Source organism: Narcine bancroftii, chromosome 4, assembly GCF_036971445.1.
Source record: "Narcine bancroftii isolate sNarBan1 chromosome 4, sNarBan1.hap1, whole genome shotgun sequence".
NCBI lineage: Eukaryota > Metazoa > Chordata > Chondrichthyes > Torpediniformes > Narcinidae > Narcine > Narcine bancroftii.
The window spans coordinates 285,466,756-285,487,478 of NC_091472.1; the positions used below are offsets into that span (position 1 = coordinate 285,466,756).

Genomic DNA, 20,723 nt, shown 5'->3' on the forward strand with positions numbered 1-20,723 from the left:
AGTGCAGCATCACCAAGGCAGCGAAGCATGCTGTAGATGAATCCTTCCCCTTCCAGGTGGAGAATGATGTGTCCAACTTTGCCCTGGCTGCCACGCTCAACCAGGTGGGCAGGCCAGAGACTTTATTTTCCTAAACCCTCTGGGATCCCAAACTTTGGCACTCAGCCATCAAAAAGGAGGTCCAGGCCATAGTGGAAGCTGTGTGACACTGGAGACACTACCTGGCTGAAAAACTGATAGCCCTGCTTACTGACCAATGTGCAGTGGCTTTTATGTTCAACAACAAACAGCAGGGAAAAATTAAGAACGAGACGATCCTGAGGTGGAGAATTGAGCTATCCATCTACAACAACGAGATCTTTATTGACCCAGGAAGCTCCTGAAGCCCTGTCCAAGGAACATGAGTCAATATGCAGATGAACCACCTCCAAGTCCTCCTCAACAACTTCTGCCATCCTGGGGTCACCAGGCTCTACCACTTCATTAGAGCCTGTAACCTCCCATACTCAGTTGAGGATGTCAGGGACCTGACACAGAGCTGCCCAGTCTGTTCTGAATGTAAACCCCAATTCTATCGGCCAGAAAAAACCCACCCGCCCCTTCAAACGGCTGAGCATGGATTTCAAGTGTCCCCTTCTGTCCACCAACAGGAACGTATACTTCCCGAATATCATTGATGAATACTTACACTTCCCCTTTGCCATCCACTGGCTGGACATGACCACGGCCACAGTCATAAAGGCACTGCTTAGCATGTTTGCTCTGTTTGGATATCTGCCATATCCATAGTGACTGAGAATCCTAATTTATGAGAAAGGAGCTGTGCCAGTACCTGCTGGCAAGGGCATAAACCCTGTGGGAGTGGCCAGATAAAAAAGGGAGAATGCCACTGTCTGGAAGGCTGTCCTACTAGCCCTCAGGTTGAAAGGCCTACCCATCTCCTGGAAGCAAGATTTCCTGTCTGAGGCACTCCATGTGACCAGTTCTCTCCTCTGTACCGTGACACTGCATAAAAGATTCTTTATCTTCCCCAGGAAGTCGGCGTCAGGAAACACACAGGCATCCTGACTGTCGACCCCAGGCCCCTTCTGCTCTGGAGGGATATCAGATACCACAAGACTGACCTTCTGGTTGAGAAGGTCTGTCTCCTCCTTGCTAACCCCCAATATGCTTAAGTGGAGAACCAGGATGTGCAGCAGGATACGGTTTCCATCTGAAACCTGGCGCATGCAGGGGACCCCTCGACCAACCAATCAACATCCCTTCACAGTAACCCCGGCCAATTGGCCCCATTAATTACACCCACACAGCACCCCAACCCCAGACCAAGCAATCCCACAATCCTACTAACCTCCCTCAGCCTCTGGAGGAACAGCCTGTCACACAAGACACCGCCCGAGAACCAGCAGCTGTGCCACAATAAACCTTACAACAATTGTAGTGACAGATGAGACCACCAGATGGGCTGAACCTGTAACAAACAATGAATCACATCACCCTGCCCAACTTTGTTTCAAAAAAAGGGGTGAATGTGGTGCAAGCACTGTATTGAATGAGCTGGCCCATCCCCTGAACTTGACTCCTCCGTCCCAGAAATCCCCATAAAGGCTGTTACACCCAAACTCCTCCCTCAGTACCTGCCTTGAAACCAGGCCAAGAACATGTGTTGATGTTTTAAGGTGATTAAAGCAACTCTGTGTCTAATGTGGTTGATCAAAAGCATGAGAAGAGTCACAGGAGGGAATGCAGATGCTGGAATATGGAAAGGAAAAACAAGTGACTGGAGGAACTCAGTGGGTCAAGTAGCATCAGTGAGAGAAAAATAATGGTCAACATTTCAAGTCAGACATTTCATCAAGATTTCTAACTTTTTGGGTTCTAGTGAAAGGTCATCAAACTGAAACATTCTTTCTCCAACTGGTCCTGAACTAGCTGAATATTTCCAGCATTTTCTGTTGTATCTGTTGTTCGTGTCTTTATAACTATCTTTGTAACATCCTTCCACCTTCATGGATTTCCATATGTACATCATCAGATTCCTTTAATAGTGTAAAATTTAATTTTAATAGTGTTGCTATCTGATATTTCAACATTACCTGCAACACTTGTTCTATTCACAATATTCACAGGGCTCTAAGCTGGTGCACTGCATTAAGGAGACCTTCTGGAGCAGAGAGTGAGGTCACCAATCTATTTCTTGCTGTTTTCTAATCCTTTAAGACCATTCCAATATATGGGGATTGTTGGTTGAGATATTCCAATGGCTCTGCAGCAATTTTGTGCAAGTCCTAAGGATGCAAATTTTACTCCCATCAGTTCACTTTGTACCAGGGAACTGTAACTAACACACACATCTGAACAAGTATTTTACAAACTTATGTACCCATTAATTGTCACCTGTGAGACAATGGTGGCATGAAATTTAACTGGTAATTTCCTAGTGGGATCTCCAAAGTGGCTATTGCAATTTGAGTAGAATATTAGCAACAACAGTTCCAGGTTCCTTTTATTATCACAGAATAATGCATAAAAATAATACATGATATACTTCAATATTTGTCTGCTGTGAAACAAACAAAAAGTTGCCATGAGCATTGCCCGGCACCTGGAATCTTGCTGAAGACAGGCACCTAAGGTTTTTCTTTTCCGAGTCAAATTTATCTTTTAAAAAAAACACTTTTGTGAGATGTGCAGTGTAAACATGTTTTGATTTTTTTTCTTTTTATTGCAAGATTATCTGGATCCATGTTTAATTTGAATTTACTTTACAGTTCTGAATAATCTTTGCCTCAGGCAAATGCAGTAATTGATTTGTCAGCATGTATAACTTATGCAGTTCTTTTAAAACCACAAATCTTTATATTATTTTCTCAAATTTTACAGCAAAGATATCATCATTCCTTTGCGATGTACCTGCCCAATTGATTTTGAGTTTCGGTTAAATTTTCTACAACTGCATCATGCATTCAAAATTCAACCCACATCAGGTATGATGTATCTTAAAATTTAAACATTTTCACTAGTACCTGTAATCATTTTTGGACCACACCTCCACACTTCTCCACCACCTCGATACTCTCCACTTCTGGAATGAAAAATTATGTTTACACTGAACTCAAATTTTGTTTATTTTGTTCTGTTTGGAAATTTGAAGTACCTGTATAATTATTATTGAAATCGTGGACATAAAAAGCAATAAAATAAGAATGTTATCTTCATTTTTATGAATATTTTCCCAATTGTTTAACATAAAATAAAAGTTTAAAAAGTTAGTTTCATTCCAAGCTTGAGCACAAAAGACTAACATGTCATACTTTTCTATCATATCATTTCATATCATATCACACATAGTTTTTGTTGAAAAAATGTATTTCAGATTTTATAAAGGAATAGAAAATAAATATAATATAACAAAATATACATGAAAAAAACCTTATTCCCCTTATTATCCCTCCCTCCCCCTGGAGCTTAACATACAGAAAGAAGGTTATTACAAAATATGAATATGTAGCATGGGTTGAATTACAATGTAAATAAAGCAAATAATTACTTAACATTTAGCTTCATACATTTCAAATATGAAGTCCACATATTTTAAAAAAAAAGAATAATTATTCCTCAAATTATATGTAATTTTGTCTAAATACAAACATGATTGAATTTCGTTATGTATACTTAGGTCTACATCATTTTTCCAAGTTATCGCTATACATTTCCTAGCTACTGCCAAACTTAAATGAATAAACGCAACTCGAAATTTATCTAAACTTGTTTTAATGGAGTCATATATCCTAATAGGCACAGCCATGGATCCATAAACAAATCTATTTGAAATAAATCTCGCAAAAAATTAATAATCTTTTTCCAAAAAGGTTTAACTTTTGAGCATTCCCACACAGAATGTATAAAAGTGCCTACCTGATCTTCACATCTAAAACACAAACCAGAATCCCTAAAACCATACCTCTAACTTTTCCGAAGTTAAATATAACTAATGTAATGTGGCAGTGTAAGCAGTGGAAGAAACACAGCCACCACGTTGAGGGTCGTTAATGACAACACCACCCCCTCCCCCTCTGAACCGGCTACGCGTCCTGTTGCTTTGGCAGCCGGCCTCCGCACTTGAGCGCGGCCATCTGCACCGGCTGTGATAAGTCCAGATGGGCCACCTTCAGGCGGTCCACCGTAAAAAGATCCTCTCTTCCCCCCCAACGTCCAGGTTGAAGGTTCCGCCAGACCAGTGCAAGACTTTGTATAGCTCTTATGCAGTCGCTGTAGCGGTGCATCTTGTGGCCCCCTCTGCACAAAAATGAACTAGGCTGAGTTGAGCTCTTTGGGGAGATGAAACGGCTAGGTGCCGTGGCGTGCAGGGGGTGCGGGAGCTAGGGAGGCCAGTCGACTGTGTAGGTCTGCCAGCAGGCATTTGTCGGTGGCTTATGGTGTCAGGGTCTGGGCCGAAAAACTCACCCAGCAGGGAAAGTGGTGTGCCATAGACCATCTCCACTGCTGAAGCCTGCAGGTCCTCCTTGGGTGCCGTCCTAATCCCGAGGAGGACCCAGGGTAGTTCGTCCACCCAGTCTGGTCCAGAGAGCCTGGCCATAAGCGATGCCTTCAGGTGCCTGTGGAACCTCTCCATCAACCCGTTGGACTGCAGGTGGTATGTTATGGTGTGGTGGAGCTTGACCCCCCAGGAGCTTCGCCATCTAAGTCCACAGGGCAGACATGAACTGCGCCACTCTGTCGCTAGTGATGTGCGCCGGGACTCAGAAACGGGTGATCCATTGGCTGACCAGAGTCCTGCCGTTCATCTCTGCGGAGATCTCCTTAATCGGGACAGCCTCCGGCCACCTTGTGGCCCGATCCACCACCGTGAGGAGGTAACGAGCCTCCTTGGACACTGGCAGGGGCCCGATGACATCAACGTGGATGTGTTGGAATCTGCAAACTGCCGGGTCGAAGTTCTGGATGGGGGCTTGCGTGTGTCACTGGATCTTGGAGGTCTGGCACCTGGTACAGATCTGCCACCTCCTTTTTCAGCCCGTGCCATACAAACAGCTCCACGACCATCCACATGGTTGTCTTTACCACTGGATGAGCGAGGTCGTGGATCAGACTGAAGACCTTCGGCCTCCAGTGCGGCGGGACCACCGGGCGCGGCGTGCCTGTTGAGATGTTGCAGAGCAATGTGTCCGGGTTGCTGGGCACCCGGTCATCCTTGAATTTGAGGCCCGAGATGGCGTTCCACAAGGCCTGCGTCTCAGCATCGTTCCTCTGTGCCTGAGCCAGTTGCTAGTAATCAAGGCCGAGTGTGAGAGTGTTGATGGCTGGATGGGAGAGCGCATCTGCCACTATATTGTCCTTGCCGGCCCTGTGTCGGATGTCGGTCATGAACTCAGACACGTACGAGAGGTGGCACTGCTGTCTGGCAGACCATGGATCCTTGGCCATCGCCAGTGCTTGAGTGAGGGGCTTGTGATCCATGAAGGATGTGAATGGCCTGCCCTCAAGGAAGTAGTGGAAATGGCGGATGGCCAAATACAGCGCCAGGAGCTCCCGGTCGAAGGCGCTGTATTTGAGTTCCGGCGGGCGCAGCTGCTTGCTGAAAAAGGCCAGCAGGCGCCATGTACCGTTGCACTGTTCCAGAACCCCCTTCCCACTGCCATAACTGAGGTGTTCACGGAGAGCACTGTGCGCGCCTCCAGCCGCGGGTGCACCAGCAACGTGGCGCTGGCTAGAGCCTCCTTTGTCACGATGAAAGCCCTGTCTGCCTCCTCTGACCATGATAAAGTCTTTTCTTTGAGCGCGAACAATGAGCGCATGGTACGCACGGCTTCGGGGATGAAACGATGGTAAAAGTTCACCATCCCCGTGAACTTTTGAAGGCCTTTCAGGGTGGAGGGTTTGGGGAATCATTGAACAGCCGCTACCTTCTCCGGCAACGGTGCAGCCCCAGCTGCTGAAATGGTCTGCCTCAGGAACTGGAGGGACTCCTTGCTGAACTGGCATTTGGCCGCATTGACGGTGAGGCCGAAGTCCGCCAGCTGGGCAAAGAGTGTGCGGAGGTAGGCTTTGTGTTCGTCACAGTTGTGACTGGCAATGAGAATATCATCCAGGTAAATGAAGACAAAGTCCAGGTCTTTTCCAACCACATCCATGAGGAGCTGGAATGTTTGGACCATGTTCTTTAGACTGAATGGCATAACAGGAACTTGAAGAGGATGAAAGGGGTGATAATGGTCGTCTTACCCACTTCATCTGGATGCACCGGGATCTGATGGTATCCCCGCACAAGGTTCACTTTGGAGAAGACCCGTGCGCTATGGAGATTGGCGGAGAAGTCCTGTTTGTGGGGCACCGGGTACCTGTCGGGGGTGGTTGTGTCCTTCAACCGACGGTAGTCCCTGCCTGGTCTCCAGCCCCTGGACGATTTTGTGACCATATGGAGCTGTGATGCCCAGGTGCTGTTCAAGCGCTGGACAATTCCCAGTTCCTGGAGCCTGGAGAACTGCTCCTTTGCCTGCTGGAACTTCTCAGGCAGCAGCCATCTGGGTCTAGCGTGCAGAGGGGGGCCCTGTGTGGTGATGTGGTGGAAGATCCCATGCTGGGGCAGGGTGATGTTGAACCATGGCTCTAAGATGGCGGGGAATTCGTGGAGGATCTTGTCAAACTTGTCCCTGGTGGTGGCTACAGTGGTGATTTCAGGCTTGCAGGCTTCTGCTGTGTCCAGTCAGGTGGAGTGGAATGTTCGAGCATTGACCAGCCTTTTGCCCTTCATGTCAACCAGAGCTCTGAGGAAGTCGGCCCCTAACAGTGCGGTGCCCATGGAAGCTAGGATGAACCTCCAGTGGAACTTCTCCTTCCCGATCTGGATCTGTGCCCTGCGCGTGCCATAGGTCCTGATGGTGGAGCCGTTGGCCGGCCACAGGGTTGGACCTCGAGATTGGGTGGGAGTCTCTAAGGCTGTGGGGGGAAGGACGCTGAGCTCAGCCCCCGTGTCCACCAGAATCGGCGGCTGGTGGATCCGTCTGTCACATGAAGGAGGCTGTTGTATGGCCAGCCATCAACGGCGGTTGGCCTGGTCATTTTCCTGAAAGCCGCAGGGCTGGCGGCACTTATGGGCTTGCACTCCCCAGCTCTGGTGGTAGAAACACCAGGTCGACTGGCCCACCTCTGGCTTGGTCTTGGGAGCGGCTTGCGGTTGGCTGGCTCCTGGTTGTGCCACCTGGTTGAGGGCTGCCTCGTTTTCCTTCTTCGTGCGCCAGAGGGCATCTGCACGGGCTGCTGCTCTCCTCAGGTTCGAGAAGTCTTCACCTGTGAGGAGCAGCTGGATGTCCTCCAGGAATATCTGGCGGAATGGAAAAAAAGGACTGTGGTCTTCCACCAGGGCCAGCATTTCATCCATCAGTGCCTACGGACTACGGTCCCCAAGCCCATCTAGGTGAAAGAGCCTGGAAGCCCATTGCTGGGGAGTTAGCCTGAAAGTATCAAGCAGCAGGTCTTTGAGGGCGGTGAACTTGCCCGTAGCCAGGGAGGTGGTGGATGATGTCATCCATCCTCACTGCTGTATCTTGGTCCAGAGTGCTCATGACATGATAGAACATCGTGGCATCTGAGGAGATGTTGCAGAGTTGAAATTGTGCTTCCGCCTGCCCGAACCACGTTCCCGGTCAGTGAGTCCAAAAGGGAGGAAGCTTGATGGAGACAGTGTTAAACTCTGCTGAATCCATGGTGTTTTGAGTCCAGAAAAACATCTGGGGTCGTCGGGGTCACCACTGTGGCGGTGTGAGCAGTGGAAGAAACACAACCACCACGTTGAGGGTCGTTAATGACTGTTTTTATTCAAATTCAGCGCGTCCCTTTAAAGGCAGCATGAGCTCAGTCACCTGGTGCATTGTGACATCATAATCGCTGCCCAGGGTGCGCGCTGGAAGGGACGCTGGAGTCAGAGAGAAACCTCTGACGACGCCATTTCCCCATGGCTGCCCCGCCACGTGGCGATACAAGTGGGGCCAGTTCGCCATGAGGATGTGCGCCGCCACAGTAATAAGTTATAATTAACTAAACTATAATGTACGTTAACTAATTAACACCTTGTAGACATAAATCAGGCCACACTTCATCTGGAATAACTCCTGTTCCCATTTATCTCTTACTCTCAACACTCCAGACTTCATTTTTGATTGTAATAACAAATACATCTCTGAAACAAACCCTTTCTTTGCCTTATCCATAAGCAACATTTCAAACTTCAATTGCCTTGGTAATATTAAGTCTCGACCAAACTTATTAATTTAAAAATCCCGTATTTGATAATAAGCAAATAACATGTTTCGTAATATTCCAAACTTCTCCCTAAGTTTATCAAATGAAAGAAATAAACCTGCCTCAAAACAATCTTCAATTAATACCAAACCATTTAAGTCCTACTCCTTCAAATAAGGGTTGTTCATTGAGAACATTAAGAAGTCAATTGACTTTGATATAGTGGAGTTTTAATTGAACATATTTCTTTCGAACTTATAGACTGATTCTATTTGTTCCATATTTTAAATAAATTAATTAAGACTGCTTTTGCAAACATATAAAGTACCAATAAATTCCACTTATATATAAAATTATGTAATGACTTTTCATGTATCTGATCCATCTCCACGTATGCCCACATTGGTGGTTGGTCAATATCAAACAATCTACTAATAAACTTCAATTGTGCTGCCTGATAATAATTTTGAAAATGTGGTAATTGAAGACCTCCCAAGTCATATGACCATGTCAACTTTTGCATCGATACTCTTTATAATTTACCTTTCCATTAAAAAAAGACATACCACCTTATTAAGTTCTTTAAAAAATTTCCCATGTACCAAACATGGAATTGATTGAAACAAATACTGAATACATGGATAGATATTCATTTTAACACAGTTTACTCAGCCAATTAACATCAATGGTAAATCTTTCCATCGATTCAAATCAGATTTAATCCTATTTAATAAAGGTAAATAATTTAAACTATACAAATTTTTTAATTCTTTATCAATAAATACCCCTAAATACTTAATCTTCTCAGACCATTTAAAATTAGTAATTTGCCTGCAGTCTGAATAATCTTCGGATATTGGTAATATCTCACTTTTCTCCCAATTTACTTTATATCCTGACATTGACCCATAATATTCCAATAATTCTTGTAAGGGTTGTAATGAACTCTTCGGTTTAGATAAATATATCAATACATCATTTGCAAATAAGTTAATTTTATACTCATGTTGTCCAATTGTAATACCTTGAACTTTCATATTCTGTTTAATCGCTTGAGCTAAAGGTTCTATTACTAATGCAAACAAGGCTAGTGACAATGGACAACCCTGTCTAGTTGATCTACACAAATTAAATGCTTGAGAAATCTGACCATTTGTCACCTCCTGTGCAGAAGGATTCTTAAATAACACCTTAATCCAACCTATAAAAAATGGCCCCAACTTAAATTTTTCTAACACTTTAAATAAAAATTTCTCAGCATCCAGTGCTAATATCATTGGTTGATTAACTTGCCATCTGAATGCATTGATTATTGTAATTAACATAGTAATATTATCAACTGTATCTATTTTTAATAAACCCTGTTTGGTCTCCATGTACTAATTTCGGTGAAAAAATTAGCTAATCTGTTAGCCAAAACTTTTGTTACAATCTTATATTATAGGAACCAACTTTCAATGGATCTCTATCTTTCTTTGGTATAACCATTATCAATGCTCTCGAGAATGATTCAGGGAATAGTCCAGTATCCGTGGCTTGCCTCAAAGCTTCCATGTATCCTGGAAACAACGAATCATGAAATTCCTTATAAAATTCCACCTTAAATTCATCTTGGCCAGGTGATTTACCCATCAGCATTGCTTGTAATGCCTCTTTCAATTCAAACTCTGTGAATGAATTATCTAACAATCTTACATCTTGCTCTTCCAACACAGCCAAATTCAAATTAGACAAAAAAGTATCAATCTGTTCCACCCTATCCTCAGATGTATATAATTCCTGATAGAAAGTACGAAACTCCTCATTTATCTCCTGTGGTTTATAAGTGATACCCGAATTTCCACGTACTGCATTAATTATTCTGTAAGTTTGTTCCATTTTCAACTGCCACACTAGTACATTGTGTTCTTTCCACTAACTCATAATACCACTGCTTTAATCTCAAAATCAATTATTCATAATTATAAGTTTGTTTTGTATTATAACGAAGTTTTAAATTAGCTAACTGTATCTTATTATCTTCCGTTGCACTCTGTTGAAATTTTTTCTCTAACTCTTTCAATCTCTTTCTCCAACTCAAGAAGTTCTTATTTTATTTCTTTTTCACTTTAGCCATATAACTAATAATCTGACCTCCCAAATATACTTTCAAAGTTTCCCACAATGTAAATTTACTCTGCACTGATCTCTCATTTATCTCCAAAAAAAGTTTTATCTGGTCCTTTAAAAACATAACAAACTCAGATCATCTAAGTAACATTTCATTAAACCTCCAATGGTAATTCCTCTCAGTCTTTTTTCAGTAATCTCACAGGATATCAACAATAACGAATGGTCCGACGATATTCTACTTTTATATTCTGCCAGATCTACTCTACCCTGTAGATGAGCTGACACTAAAAGGAAATCTATTCTAGAAAATGAATCATGTCGGGCAGAATAATATGAATAATCTTTCTCAGTCGGATGAATACATTGCCAAATGCCCACCAAATTCATGTCTCCCATTACTTCTCCCAATCTTTTAGCCATTTGTGTTTTCTTGACAATTTTTGGAGATTTATCCAATAATGGATCCAGGCAGTAGTTAAAATCCCCATCTACCATTCTCATTTGACTGACTCAAATTAAAAAATGCATCATTTACTAATTGTACATCATCCTCATTCGAACCGTATAAATTCAATAAAGTCCATGTTTCAGAAAACAATTTACAATCCACCTTCAAAACTCTTACAGCACTTTTAGAGTCCAACATAAAAGGTGCTCTCTTGTGTATCAAAATCGCCACTCCTCTCATTTTTGAATTAAAAGACATGTCCAACCCAATCCCTCTTCAATTTCAAATGTTCTTTTTCGGTCAAATGCATCTCTTGTAAGAAAGCAATATCCACTGTCATCTTTTTGATATAATCCAAAACTCGCTTCCTCTTTATTGGATGATTCATTCCTTTAACATTAAAAGTCGCAAAATTCAATTTACTAATTTTATCTTAAAAAAAATCTTTTAACAACCAACCTACTAATGAACTTAGGCTCTGGTTAAAAAAAATTAAAAACCCAAACCACCCCCCCCCCCACTTTTAAATCCCTCTTTTAAAAAAACCCCTTTAAGAGAAAAAAAAAGAAAAGAAAAAAAACACCAAAGTGGTATCCTCCTCTATAAACCAGGTGTGGTAAAAACCACTAGTGTCAGATGACTTCGGAAATTACAGTGCCCCTGAACCAGCATAGCAGCTTGATTCTGCCGGGCTTTCTGAATTGCCAGTCGCAAAATTAATTCACAGTCTTGATATCTTAAACAACGAACAAGAACCGCCCGTGGAGGTTGATCAGGAAAGGGTTTTCTTTGCAACACTCTATCCAATTCCAACCCCTCAGGAAAAGCATCCTCTCCCAACATTTTAGGTATCCATCTCTGAAAAGACTTCACCGGATCTGAACTTTCAATATCCTCTGGCAAACCTACTATTTTAAAATTATTACGCCTACTCTGATTTTCCAATGAATCAATCTTCTGCATAAACTCGTGCTTCTGCATCTTCCAATCTGTTAAACAATGTTCCAAATAGTCTATCCACTCCGTATATCGATCAACAGTATCAGTATAGTCACAAAATGCTTGTTTGATATCCTTAAATTCCACCTGAACCACATCCACTTCTCTTAAACATTTAACCACATCTTGCTTAATCGATGTCACTTCACCCCTTAATTCTGCAAATTGGAACTTATTTTCTTGAAAACCTTGAGAAACTTGAAGAGCCATATTATCCATTCTACACATAACATCATCTGAAACAGAAATTGTAGTGTCTTCTTCCACCTGCATTGTTTTAAAAGTCTGTAATGTTGGAGACTTACTTCTGAGATTTTAGAAAGTTTCTGAAACATTTGAGGCCTACCTTTAATGAATCTAGCAGCCTTCAGTATTAAATCGAAGTCTTCATCAAGGTATTCTTCCTCCTCTTCCTCTTCTTCCGTAGTATACGTAGATGTCATTGCCGCCGCCGGCGCTGCTGTCCGGGCCTCCCGAACCTGGGTCAGCATGCCTTCACCCATAGGTCTGACTCGTTCGGGCCGCTTGGGGAAGCCTGACCCTTTTGTTGGGGCCCACTCGAATGCAGCGCGCATATGCGACCCTTCGCGCATGCACGATTCCTCATGCATGCTCAGTTCAGACTGAGCACCGTGACCAGGGCCCGACATTTCCTCCGCCGGGCTCAGCACATCGGCAGTCGCTCCAATGTGCTTGAGATCTCGATCGCATGTTGGGCCCTCGCAGCAAAGGGCTCCTCACTGCCCAGAGCATGCTTAGTATCACAAGCACGCCATTCATCAGATGAACGGGCAGTGGCGGCGCCATCTTGTGATGAGCATTACCTTAGCCTGACTAGTCTTCGGAGTCCTCAGGTGTTCCAAAATCGACCTCTGGGGATCCTTCTGCAAGGTAGATCTCAATTCTTCTGCACTTCCAACTCTTTTAAAATGTGTTTTTCTTGATGGTTGAGCTTTGAGGGCTCCCATTATAGTTGTTAAAACACTTCTAAAACTTACAACAAGCAATTTTAATATTTAAACAGTTTTTAAATTTCGGGTTTTAAATATTCAACTGGGGAGAGATGGAGCTCCACGTATGTTCCCTACGCCACCTTGCCACACCACCCCCCCCCCCCAATCACATATCTTTGAACAAATTTCAATAGTTTGTTGATTCATTTTAAATAAATAAGGTGAAAATGTAGAAGAATCATTTTAGGGGAACCAATTTCTAATGGAAATGTTGATAATTGAAATACGAAAAGGTACAATACTATGTACTGGTAGTTTAGATTTTCAGAAATATTTATTTCAATTTCAGCCACCATAATATTTTCCTATTAGATACCAAAGTTCAATTTACGTCGAGGAAATAAACATTCATTTTATATAAACTGAGGGAAAAAAAGGACAGAATTTTTATTTAGTTTATTAAGTCATTGCCATTCTGTTATTTTACCATTAAGGCATTATGACCTTTAGTATTTCCTATCTGGCAAAAACCATGTAATATTCTGTTAAATATTAAAAAAAATTGGGAAAAAGAAATTTCTCTCTTCAATTTCTCGGCAGTACAGACAAATTTCAGTAGATGTTTTTACCCAGCAGCCAGTACAAAATTTAATGCAGTGATGCCAGTCTCCATTATGAACTCATTCATCTCACGTTATCTGTTTGCTAGCTTTCAGAAATTAGCAAAATATTTTAAAGGTCCATAATCTCTGCTTGACATCAAACGTAGCAAATTAATATCTACTAATTTCCTCATTCTCCCTAACTCACCTAATCTGATCCATCATAAAACCAATAACAGATAATTCTAATAATAAAGTAATTCTAATAATAAATTCCGTAGCAGAGTAGTATTCTGGCTGCAACCCTTTATCAGGGTCTTATCTCTGCACTGTGAACTGCTCAGTATTCCAATCAGAAGAAACTAAAATGTTTTGTGAAAACCAATGTACTTTATACCTTACGGTGAATAATTTCCAACTATAAATCATAATACTCTAAATTGTGTTGATGTAGGTACTCAGTGGGTCAGGCAGCATTTGTGGAAGGAAATTGACAGTTGACATTTTGGATCAAGACTCTTCATCAAGGGTTTTGACCTGAAACGTCAATTGTCTATTTCTCCCCATGGACAATGTCTGACTCGCTGAGTTCCTCCAGCAACTATTTCTATCCTCGATATTTCAGCAATGCAGTCCCTTGTATGCAAATAGACTATAACCCCTCTGGCTTCTTCCCTTTCAACATATTTTAATTATATCAGACTAATTTCAATTAATTGTTTGCTGTGCATAATGCAAGTTGGCCTTTAGATGAATATCCTCGAGGTTTGATGTAAAATTTTGTATGAATTTGCTAAAATATCACACTTAAGATTTTATTCATTTCTAAAAGCTTTTTCTGCCCACACATTAAAAGCCCCTATTGTGGGTTTGTGACATTATTTGGTTTTTAAGATTCCTGTCATTTTTTAACTTTTATAATAGTGTTTATCTACATGATGAGATGAAGTGCCCTTATGAACAAATATTTTACAAACTTACTGTACCCATTGATTGTCACCTGTGAGACAATGGTGGTATGAAATTTAACTGGTAATTTCCTAGTGGGATCTCCCAAGTGGCTATTGCAATTTGAGTAGAATATTAGCAACAACAGTTCCAGGTTCCTTTTATTATCACAGAATAATGCATAAAAATAATACATGTTATACTTCAATATTTGTCTGCTGTGAAACAAACAAAAAGTTGCAATTAGCATTGCCCAGCACCTCTAACGATAGGAAAAAGAGAAACAAAAGAGAGTTCCATTGGAAATACTGAGTATCTGTGAATTCGCCTCAAGCGAAAGACTCCAGTTCAGACCATCAGCAACCTGAGCTCCTGATCTGCACCTCCAATACGATCAGGAAGCCTTCAGAGCCCAAGGCCATTCAGGAGCCCTTCTTGCCCTCTGCACCCTCTTGAATCCTAGTTCTAATACCTGGTTCCCATGAGCCAGTCTTCAGCAATTTGCAGCTTGTATGGGTCCTTTGACTGCTAATTGCCAGCATCCTGCCACCTATAGGGGCTCTTCAACAGCTGAGCCACTTACTGGATAACTGCCATGGCCGGCATCCTGTAGGTTTGTCTCCTTTGCTTCTTCTCCACGGGGTGGGGGGGGGGGGCAGGGGGTGTGTTCTCCCCATTTCTGATGCCCTGCCCTGTCCCACTGCTTCCCCAGAATCTGCAGCCCCTCATGGTATGCTGCCCAGCACAGCATCTTGGCCACAGACCCCATGGTTGCAGGATTTAAAAAATAACTGTGGAATCCTTTAATAGGCCGTTTAAAACTAGTACGGAGCCTTCTTCATTAGGACCAGGCAGTAGGACCCTGCAGAGCTCCCTGCTCTTCTGAGTCCACATCAGCAGCAGTGCTGCCATTTTTATAATGTTTATGGGAGTCAATAAGGGAGAAGACTGCAAGCAATTCCAAATGTTCTATTCAAATGTGTACTTCTTTCTGATAATGTAATAGTGCACCTCCTTTGATTAATGTAAGATATTTTATAAAATTGTGCATGACTGGATTTTCATCATACAGGAATAATACCAGCTAATGAACAAATTGACATTGTTATCACATACACACCTTCTGACCGTGCTACAGCTCAAATTAAGGTGCAGCTCATCATTTCAGAGTTTAATTCGAAGCCCTACATTTGTACTGTCAATGGAATTTATTCTCCAGGGCTTGAATTTAGGTAAGTAATAGATGATTAAAAATGAAAACTTGGATTGTTTGTTCTTTTGTGAGATTTTCAATTGAAACATTTATTAACACAATATAATTTGGTTTAGTTCTTTCAACAGAATGCAAAGTAATTAGTAAATGCATTGGATTAAATTCTATTCCACAAGAAAACCAACATTATATATAAAAAAAACCCGACTTCTGCTGACAGCTGAAGCCAATTGTACATGTTGAATGAGTGGTGTATTGTGAGATTGACTTTAATTAAAAGATTGCACAAATTTCATTGATATTACATGATTTGCTCCTCACACAACTCTGGAGCCATAGTAATGCAGTTGAACTGAACTGACCTCTAAAATAGTCCATACAGGTCATTTAGGTTGGACAAGACTGGGTAAAGTATTATGGATAGAAGATTGGTTCACCAATAGAAAGCAGAGAGTTAGGATAAATATATATTTCTCTGGTTGGGAATCAGTGCTGAACAGAGTGCTACAGGTGTTGGTACTGGGCCCACCACTGTTTACAATATACATTAATGATTTGGAAGAGAGGACTGAGTGAAGAATATTTAAGTTTCATCCATTTTTAGCCAATTGCATCATTTTGTCCAAATGCCAAATGAAAGCACTAAGATAAGATGCTTTAATAATTAGGGCCTTTCCCCTTTAAGAAACTGTTGTTTACTTCTCTTTAGAAGGGTTAAAACGAGCCACACAACAATGTATGTTTGTGGTGGAAAGAAAGGAGGATGAAAAACCAAGTGGAAGGGAATAACTGAACTAGGGATAGATTTTGATAATGGGTTCCCACATTGTGGAGAGGACTGAGCTCACCTTGCACCATGAGTTACGACAGCACAGTGACAAAATTGATAGATTGTTAAAAATACACCTGCAGGAGCACTTTAAAACTCAGATTTCTGTCAGTTAAAAATTTCACTCTTTCCACTTGTGTTTGATTTAGCATTGAATTCATTACATTAACACACATTTTCATTACAGTGTTTATGTTATTAACAACATTCAATCAAATTAGTCAAGAGAGAATACATTTCATTTTTATGTTTATTCTTATCCCATATGCATTATAGAAAATTTCACTTCACACTCCTAGAAATTTGTAGTCCAAGACTTAATGAAAAAAATGGGAATAAGAAAATATCTAACCTATTTTGGTATCACCCCATTCTTATGGTGTGGACTTTTGAGCAGCTTTCCTGTTGTTACTGGCTGTCAATGGCAATTGTAAAAAAAGAATTTCACTCAGCTTGTGTGAAAACCTCTAGGATCTACTATGAGAGTTCAAATTTGCCTGCTGAATACATAAGAACACTGGAGAATGCACTGTTCAGTCATTTGCAAATTATTTTCGCAGAATGTTTTCATCTTCACTAAGGCTGGTGGCAGTTCTGGGTACAATAAACAGCCTAAATCATTATGGATAGAGCAAATTTATGATGTGGAATAGACCAGCTCACAATGACCAGAATAATCCCTCTGAAGGTCTATTGTGTATATTCTATAACCAATTCCATTTCAATCAATATACTTGTAAATGCAAGAGAATTGTATTTTCAAAGATGTAATGGATTTCTAACCAACTCAATGGATACTTATTCCTATCCTTAAAGAAATTATTAAAGGCATTCCACTAGGGACTAGACCATATTTTGAGTAAATATTGGCCTAGTGCAAGGAAATTATGTCAAATCACTTGTCTGAGTGCTACTGCTACCACGTAACCCAGTTCTACCTGTCACATGGTTGGGTGGTCGGCGACTAAACCTTCTCCCCCACCAGACTTGCCTGGTGTGGAGGATGGCTAGGTACCCTGCAGGATAAAAAAACAAGATCTGTCAAAGGGCAGACAAACCATCTTGTAGGGTCAATGGCCATCTAGCAAACACGTGTCGTGCAACGTGGAAAGGGCATCCCTTGCGTTAAAACTTGGTCAGGTCATTCACTGCAACAGAACTTTCCCCAGCCGTCTTTGACCTCATCGTGCTGCTGGATCTGGGAAGGGATGTCAAGAGGTGGGTCTGGACCAGTGCTATTCACCTAAAATTCATTCGCACCCCACAAACTGACTGAAAGGAACTATTATTATCCAATGGGATGGATAGCCAGAAAAAGTAGTGAAATGAACACCACAGTCCACTGGTAGTCACTAGATAACCTTCTAAAGTCCATCCAGCTGAAGAACAAACAAGTGGATGTCAATGTTCAAAAAACATTTTTCTTCTTTGGCTTGGCTTCGCGGACGAAGATTTATGGAGGGGTAATGTCCACGTCAGCTGCAGGCTCGTTTGTGGCTGACAAGTCCGATGCGGGACAGGCAGACACGGTTGCAGCGGTTGCAAGGGAAAATTGGATGGTTGGGGTTGGGTGTTGGGTTTTTCTTCCTTTGTCTTTTGTCAGTGAGGTGGGCTCTGCGGTCTTCTTCGAAGGAGGTTGCTGCCTGCCGAACTGTGAGGCGCCAAGATGCACGGTTTGAAGTGATATCAGCCCACTGGCGGTGGTCAATGTGGCAGGCACCAAGAGATTTCTATAGGCAGTCCTTGTACCTCTTCTTTGGTGCACCTCTGTCTCAGTGGCCAGTGGAGAGCTCGCCATATAGCACGATCTTGGGAAGGCGATGGTCCTCCATTCTGGAGACGTGACCTACCCAGCGCAGTTGGATCTTCAGCAGCGTGGACTCGATGCTGTCGGCCTCTGCCATCTCGAGTACTTCAATGTTGGTGATGAAGTCGCTCCAATGAATGTTGAGGATGGAGCGGAGACAACACTGGTGAAAGCGTTCTAGGAGCCGTAGGTGATGCCAGTAGAGGACCCATGATTCGGAGCCGAATAGGAGTGTGGGTATGACAACCGCTCTGTATACGCTAATCTTTGTGAGGTTTTTCGGTTGGTTGTTTTTCCAGACTCTTTTGTGTAGTCTTCCAAAGGTGCTATTTGCCTTGGTGAGTCTGTTGTCTATCTCTTTGTTGATCCTTGCATCCGATGAAATGGTGCAGCCGAGATAGGTAAACTGGTTGACCGTTTTGAGTTTTGTGTGGCCGATGGAGATGTGGGGGGGCTGGTAGTCATGGTGGGGAGCTGGCTGATGGAGGACCTCAGTTTTCTTCAGGCTGACTTCCAGGCCAAACATTTTGGTTGTTTCTGCAAAACAGGATGTCAAGCGCTGAAGAGCTGGCTTTGAATGGGCAACTCAAGTGGCTTCGACTCCGTGAGTAGGAAAGGGCTTTGGCAAATACTAGAGCACCTCGGATGCCCCCCAAAGTTCCTCAACATGGTTATCCAACTGCACGAATACCAACAAGGTCAGATCAGATACAGCAATGAGCTCTCTGAACCATTCTCCATTAACAATGGCGTGAAGCAAGGCTGCGTTCTCACACCAACCCTCTTTTCAATCTTCTTCAGCATGATGCTGAAACAAGCCATGAAAGACCTCAACAATGAAGACGCTGTTTACATCCGGTACCGCACGGATGGCAGTCTCTTCAATCTGAGGCGCCTGCAAGCTCACACCAAGACACAGGAGCAACTTGTCCATGAACTACTCTTTGCAGACTCTCTCAAAAAACATAATGTGACATCAAATAACAAAGATTGAGAGTTCAATATGTAATGGGTTCTAGATCAGGGGTGGCCAACCTTTTAATTTTTAATTTAGGCCTACAGTATAGTAACAGGCCATTTCAGCCCAGGAGTCCGTGCTGCCCAACTAACTTACTCCCCCAGTACATACTCGTGGGCCAAAATGGCCTGTTACTGTGCTGTACATTGAAATTAAAAGGTTGGCCACCCTTGTTCTAGATGTAAGCTTACGTTGGACAGAGAATATAAATATGCTGTGCAGAAAAAAAAAGTCTTTTTTAATCTTGTGATCTGTCAGAATCCCCTATTTTAAATTATACCACTTTAAATATTGGAAATTAATATTTCATTTAATTTACTTAATGTATCTCAGGCCTCAAGCAGAATATAAAGAAATTAAAGACACCATCACAAAAAAATTATTGGATCCTCAGAGTATTTCACCAATACACATTTCAAGAAAAAAGAGACATCAGAAAAATGCATTGGATCATACCTCTGGAAAATTAAAGGTAAATTATTTCAGAAAATATATGTCAATTTGTGTGTTTTAATGATAAATTTCAAGATCATGACAAACGACAAATGCAAATATAAAAACCTATTTTGGAAATAGGTCATAAGGACAAATTAACTAGGAGCATGTACAGGCCATTCAGCCCCTCATGCCTGTGCAAGCTATTCAGCCCCTCAAGCCTATGCAAGCCATTCAGGATGTCGGGGGAGAGAGAGAGAGGAGAACGTTGGGAGGCCACCTGAAAGCGGAAAACCCATCCCCGAGGAGCACTTTCTCAACCCACCTTGGGGAGGTATATTCTGAGCACTCCCCAAGGCACCTGAAAGCAGCAAGGAAGCGGCTAGCAGCTTTCAGGTGCCTAGCAGGGGGTGGGATGATGACAGCTGGTGCCTCAACTCTCTGTACCTGACAGCCCCCTGGTGCAGGACTACGGGGCTGAGGCGGCCGGCGCGAGACTACAGGACTGGGGTGGCCAGCTCGGGACTACGGGGCTGGAGTGGCAGGCCAAAAGGGAAATATGCGTGCCTGATAATAGAATTGTCGAACAATGTACACTGAATTTAAAGAGAAGATTCAAAAAAGATTCCTCCTTTCATTCAGATTACACCAACTGCATGTCTGATGATATTTAAAAGTAATGCAGAAAAAGTACCAGATGATATCTTGTAACGTGATGGCAAACAATGGTACTTACCACACCCTGGGATTTTGCATCCACAAAAGAAAACTTCTAGTGGTGTTTGACTGTGGAACAACCTTTGGGGGAGTTTCACTAAATTCTCAGCTCTTACAAGGTCCAGACTTGACTAGTGCATTAACTAGATTCTGTAAAGAACCTGTTGTCATCACTGCAGTCATTGAAGCACTTAACCCAAGGTACCTTTTACTCCTTAATACTAAGCCTTCAATGCCTCCAGGGCAGTTTCAAAAGGAAGACAGCTAAGCTCGCTGCAGGTGGAAGCAAGTGCAATTTATATTCAGTTTGTTCTTTAAAAGATGGGAGAAAGAATATCTTCCCCTGTTGTAAGAGTGACAGAAATGGTCTATGATCAGGT

General features: G+C 42.4%; 1 protein-coding gene across 13 annotated transcripts in view; it reads left to right on the forward strand.

The window, feature by feature from the left end:
• The window catches only part of cfap221 (cilia and flagella associated protein 221), a 151,880-nt gene that overhangs the window by 37,473 nt on the left and 93,684 nt on the right, over positions 1–20,723 (forward strand). For all 13 annotated transcript variants that reach the window (XR_011356736.1, XM_069935257.1, XM_069935249.1 and 10 more), the window contains 3 exons: positions 2,884–2,987; positions 15,397–15,556; positions 19,525–19,663. Coding sequence is in view for 12 of the 13 variants with exons in the window: in XM_069935257.1 (XP_069791358.1) it covers positions 2,884–2,987; positions 15,397–15,556; positions 19,525–19,663 (403 nt within the window). In the remaining variant the exon portion in view is untranslated. The remainder of the gene's footprint in view (positions 1–2,883; positions 2,988–15,396; positions 15,557–19,524; positions 19,664–20,723) is intronic.